Source organism: Bufo gargarizans, chromosome 3, assembly GCF_014858855.1.
Source record: "Bufo gargarizans isolate SCDJY-AF-19 chromosome 3, ASM1485885v1, whole genome shotgun sequence".
In the NCBI taxonomy this organism is placed as follows: domain Eukaryota; kingdom Metazoa; phylum Chordata; class Amphibia; order Anura; family Bufonidae; genus Bufo; species Bufo gargarizans.
Genome location: NC_058082.1, coordinates 99,079,350 through 99,085,349, shown reverse-complemented (window position 1 = coordinate 99,085,349; position 6,000 = coordinate 99,079,350). Strand labels below are relative to the sequence as shown.

The following is a 6,000-nucleotide window of genomic DNA, read 5'->3' as shown; positions in this document are numbered from 1 at the left end:
ATGAAGGGGTGGGGTACATAATATATTTCACATAACCCCTTTACTACATTTTGATGTATAATTGTGGCATAACAAACGCCAACTAATAGACGGTATAAGGGTGAACTAGACAGCCGGGAGATGTACCTGACACCGGCCACTGTGGGCGACATGCTGCATCTTTATACTGGGTCTAAATGTTCGGATCAGTAGATCTGTTACATTGTACTGCCATAAAACTGGAAATGCTCTTCTAACATTCTCCCTGCATTTCTATAAATCACAGCTGTAGAAGCGACGTCTACAAGTGTTTGCTTCAAACTCGAGGACTCTCACGTCTTACTGAGCCTGGACACTCGGCATACCTATTGCACAAAGCCCCTCCGATTCATCTGCAGCCATGTAGATTCTTCTCAGAGCGCCTCGCAGCCAAGAGCTCTGCAAAGTGCAGTCTAAGAACTTACGGTACATTCACATTCATCCGATCCGTTCCGCATTTTGCGGAATAGATGCGGATCCATTCATTCCTATGGGTGAATAAAATGTGCAGACAATGTTCAGTATGTTGTCCCCATCCGTGTTTCTGCAAAAATATGAAGCTTGTACTACTATTGTCCGCACAGATCGGTCCGCAGCCCCTTTTAAGTCAATGGATCCGCAAATTGCAGAATACATACGGAATGGTTTCCGTATGTCATCCGTTTTTTGCAGATCCGTTTCCGTATTATTGAAAGCCTTAATAATAATTTCGTTTTTCTTGCGGACTGTAAAAAACGGAAGACATAGGGAACCCAAACGGAAGTCATTTGTCCGCAAAATGCAGACACACGGCTCCGTTTTTTTGTGGACCGCAAAACGGAAAGGATTACACAGGGTCGTGTGAATGTACCCTTAAACAGGTTTTCCAGGACTTGGGCTACTTTCACACTCACATTTTGGGCGGATCCGTTATGGATCTGCCCAGTTTGATCCGTTCAGATAATACAACCGCATGCATCCGTTCAGAACAGATACGTTTGTATTATCTGTAACATTGCCAAGACGGATCCATCATGAACTCCATTGAAAGTCAATAGGAGGACGGATCCGTTTTCTAATGTGCCAGATTGTGTCATAGAAAACGGCTCCGTCTCCATTGACTTACCATACATTGTGTGCCAGGACAGATTCGTTTGGCTCAGTTTCGTCAAGCAGGCAGCAGAAAGCTGCAAGCAGTGTTATGGTGTCCTCCTCCAGAGCTGAATGGAGACTGACCGGAGGCAAACTGATGCATTCTGAGCGGATCCTTTTCCATTCAGAATGCATTAGGGAAAAACGGATCCGTTTTGGACCGCTTGTGAGAGCCCTGAACAGATCTCACAAATGGAAAGCGAGTGTAAAAGTAGCCTTAAAGGGGTTGTCTCATCTTTACGTTACTAAGGGCTCATGCACACAACTGTTTGTCTGCGTCCGATCCAGATTTTTTTGCGGGTCGGATGAGGACCTTCATTTCAATGGGGCTGCAAAAGAGGTGGACAGCACACCATGTGCTGTCCGCATCCGTATGCCCACTCTGCTGCCCCTCAAAAAAACATGTCCTATTTGTTTTACGAACAAGGATAGGACTTTTGTATAGATGGCAGGACGTTCTGTTCCGCAAAATGCAGAACGCACACGGCCGGTATCAGTGTTTGGCAGACTGCAAAAACGGCAACAGTTGTATGTGTGAGCCCTAAGGCTGGATGAGACTAAATCCTGACTACCACGTGGCCGGGAAAACAGCAGAGCAGACTAGTGCATGGGAGCCAAGGAAATGAAGTAGCACAGCAAGCCATGCTGGTTCCCCAACTCGGACCGCAATGGGACCTACTGAAACAGCTGAGCGCCGGGTGCGCTGTTATCACTTTACCAGGAGCAGCGCTGCAGTAACCAGGCACAACCACTACATGGTGTACAGAGCTGCGTAGTTATGGTCTCACAACCTAGTAAAAACAGGTGATAGTCAGACCCCCTCCAGGTGTATATTGAGGAGCCATCCTAAGGATAGGTCATCAATAAGCAAGTCATGGAAAGTAGACCCACAGATTACGGATGATCGCAGGGCTTCAAAGCAGAGGGAAATTGTGCCATCAACCGCTTTTTAAAAAGTAGGATTTGTCTGAAGTGAGGAACCCTTTAAACCTTTCATACAGCTGTTCCTAGAAGGTGACAGCGTGCAGCATCTAGCTACCCATACGGAAGACTCTGCTTAATATGTTGTGCCAGAAGCTAAATGGCAATTTCAGTAAATCTCAAAAAAAATAAAAAAAATATAAGATCTTGTTCTATAGTGTTTTCCAGTTCTGGAAATCTGAAGGGGTGCGAGACTGTACACTTCACTAATGAGATCCTCTCTATGACAGAACTCATCTCCTATCCACAGGATAGGGGATAACGGACTGATCACTGGGGGTCAGGCCACTAGGACTGGGAAGAGAGACGAAAGGTGGAAATAAGTATTCAGTACGACTTAAATCTTGGTCAGGAAATTCTCCTCAAGATAGGCCATCAATATCAGATCAGAGGGAATCCAAGTCTCCACACATCTGCAAATAAGCTCTTTGAAAGGACCTCGGAGCCCTAAGGGCTCTTCGCCGTCTACACAAGGCAGTCAGCTTAGTAGCGGAGGTGCAGGATATTGCAGCTTCCCCCGATTCAAGAGAATGGAACAAAGCTTCAATACGCTGCACCGTCACTACCAAGTACATGGCGTGCGGATAAATGGCCCCATGTAAGCAATGAAGACCCTAAAGGGAAACCCCTTTAAGAAGTTCAGTTTTATCTTAAGATTCCGTTTTCAGAACAGATTCCAAAGATCCTCTCCAAATGCACAGACGGGTCACACATAGTGCAGGTTATGAGGGTCATACACTGAGATGCTGAATAAGTACATCAGGGCCGGGGCTGTAGTTTACCATCCAGCGTCCTAAAAACTGTTTATTTGTAACTTTGGAGGACAAACTCCAAAAATATCCATTATTTTAAGTTGCACAAGGACACGGACATTCAGTTAGCATGTGTTAAAAAGAAAGTAAAATCCTTGTGATGTAATTCACCAGACATCTTCATGAAGACATGTGCCGCTTTGCGGAATCGCCAGACCTAACCAATCCATTTCCATTTGCGCAGAGCCGCGATAAAGTGACTGTGCCGATTAGCTCTGTCTGAGAGAAGCAGCGCTCAGCTACTCCTCTTAAATCACTGCAAATTCCATAACCAGAATAGGTTACGAAATAAGAAAAAAAAAAAAAAATACTAGTTATGGAGGAAGCAGGTGCAGAAACAAGAGTGTGAATGCAATGTTCTTCTTCCCCAAGGGTCCTTCAACTCCTTAGAGCAGTTTCCTTCAGAAGCCATTGTGGAACAGCTGAGCAAAAGACGGGCTTGTTATATATCCAAAGAATTTAAAAAATCCACTTTCAGTCACTCAGAATGAGGGTCAGAAGTCACTGAGGATACTGATGTCAGCAAACTCTTTTCTGTAGCGGTAGGCGTAGAGGCCCAGCAGGAAGGACCACTTCATGGACATGAAACTCCATACACAGGACAAGTAGAAACTCTTTGGATCAACGAAAGCTAGAAAGAAGGAAAAACAAGCAGAAAATGAGAGTCTGAATGCATTAAATGTGTTATCTAGTAATAAGTATTGATGGCAAATCTCTGGATAGGTCATCAATATCAGATCAGCGGAGGTCCGACAACCGGGACCCCCCACCAATCAGCTGTTTATTTGAAAGTGCCATTAATTCCATGGCGTTGTGCATCAAGAGGGGTTACAAATACATAAAAATACAATCATCAGGAAAGTATTAGACTGGTACAGAGGGGGAGAGGATCCTGCCCACAAGAGCTTACAATCTACAAGAGAAGGGAGAAGAACCCAGAAGGTGTGGGTAAATGCTGCCCATCTGGCTGTGTGGTGGCAGCACACTTATTGAAAGTGGTAGGCTTTCCTGAAGAAGTGGGTTTTCAGGTTACCTTTGAAGGTTTGGAGGGTGAGGGAGCATCTGATGTGCTGGGGGGAGTTCCAGAGTATAGGAGATGCACATGAGAAATCTTGTAGTTGATTGTGTGAAGAATAGATGAGAACAGAGAAGTAGGTCCTGTGAGGTAAAGAAATTACGAGTGGGGATGTATCGAGAAAGCAGGTCAGAGATGTAAGGAGGGGACAGGTTGTGGACGGCCTTACATGTATGTACAGTGCCTTGCAAAAGTATTCACCCCCCCCCCTGACTTTTTTTCATATTTTGTTACATTACAGCCTGAAGTTCAATGTTTTGTTAAGGCCTCATGCACACGACCGTTGTGTGCATCCGTGTCCGTTGTGCCGTTTTCCGTGATTTTCTGCGGACCCATTGACTTTCAATGGGTCCGTTGAAAACTCGGAAAATGCACCGTTGTTCATCTGCGTCCGTGATCCGTGTTTCGACAGTATATTCTAACACAGAGGCGTTCCCATAGTGATGGGGACGCTTCAAGTTAGAATATACTACGAACTGTGTACATGACTGCCCCCTGCTGCCTGGCAGCACCCGATCTCTTACAGGGGGCTGTGATCCGCACAATTAACCCCTCAGGTGCCTGTAGGAGATCAGGGGCTGCCAGGCAGCAGGGGGCAGACCCCCCTCCCTCCCCAGTTTTAATTTCATTGGTGGCCAGAGCAGCCCCCCCCCCTCCCTCTACTGTATTAATTTCATTGGTGGCCAGTGTGCGGCCTCCCCCCGGCCCCCCCTCCCTCCCTCTATTGTATTAATTTCATATACCATCGGATTGGATAAAACTCTGATCCGATGGTATAATAGGGACTCCTGACTTTACATTGAAAGTCAATGGGGGACGGATCCATTTGCAATTGCATTATATTGTGTCAACGTCAAACGGATCCGTCCCCATTGACTTGCATTGTAAGTCAGGACGGATCCGTTTGGCTCCGCACGGCCAGGCGAACACCAAAACGACTTTTTCCTTAATGTCTGTGGATCCTCCAAAAATCAAGGAAGACCCACGGAAGAAAAAACGGACACGGAATTACGGAACCCGTTTTTGCGGACCACAAAAAAAAAAGTCTGTGTGCATGAGGTCTAATCTGAATTGTATGTGATGGATCAGAACACAATAGTCTAAGTTGGTGAAGTGAAATGGAAAAAAAAAAAATTTGAAAAATATATAAATAAAACTATTGTTTAGAAATGGAAAACAGAAAATTGTTATGTGCATATGTATTCACCCCCTTTGTTAGGAAGCCCATAAAAAGCTCTGGTGCAACCAATTAACTTCAGAAGTCATATAATTAGTGAAATGATGTCCACCTGTGTGCAATCTAAGTGTCACATGATCGGTCATTACATATACCAACTTTTTTTTTTCTTAAAGGCCCCAGAGCCTGCAACATCTAAGCAAGAGGCATCACTAACCAAACACTGCCATGAAGACCAAGGAACTCTCCAAACAAGTAAGGGACAATGTTGTTGAGAAGTATAAGTCAGGGTTAGGTTACAAAAAATATCCAAATCTTTGATGATTCCCAGGAGCACCATCAAATCTATTATAACCAAATGGAAAGAACATGGCACAACAGCAAACCTGCCAAGAGACGGCCGCCCACCAAAACTCACAGACCGGACAAAGAGGGCATTAATCAGAGAGGCAGTACAGAGACCTAAGGTAACCCTGGAGGAGTTGTAGAGTTCCACAGAAGACAGGAGTATCTGTACATAGGACGACAATAAGCCGTGTGCTCCATAGAGTTTATGGGCTTTATGGCAGAGTGAAAGCCATTACTTTTAGCTAAAAACAAAAAGGCATGTTGTGAGTTTGCGAAAAGGCATGTGGGAGACTCCCAAAATGTATGGAGGAAGGTGCTCTGGTCTGATGAGACTAAAATTGAACTTTTCGTCCAAAGAAAACGCTATGTCTGGAGCAAACCCAACACATCACCCAAAGAACACCATCCCCACAGTGACACATGGTGGTGGCAGCATCATGCTGGGGGGATTGGGACTG

The 6,000-nt window shown here is 45.2% G+C and overlaps 1 protein-coding gene across 1 annotated transcript in view; it reads right to left on the bottom strand.

Moving 5' to 3' along the window:
* Positions 1 to 1,050: 1,050 nt before the first annotated feature.
* The window catches only part of SLC48A1 (solute carrier family 48 member 1), a 28,490-nt gene continuing 23,540 nt past the window's right edge, over positions 1,051 to 6,000 (bottom strand). The window contains exon 3 of the mRNA XM_044285314.1: positions 1,051 to 3,573. Coding sequence (XP_044141249.1) covers positions 3,437 to 3,573 — 137 coding nt within the window. The 3' untranslated portion in view covers positions 1,051 to 3,436. The remainder of the gene's footprint in view (positions 3,574 to 6,000) is intronic.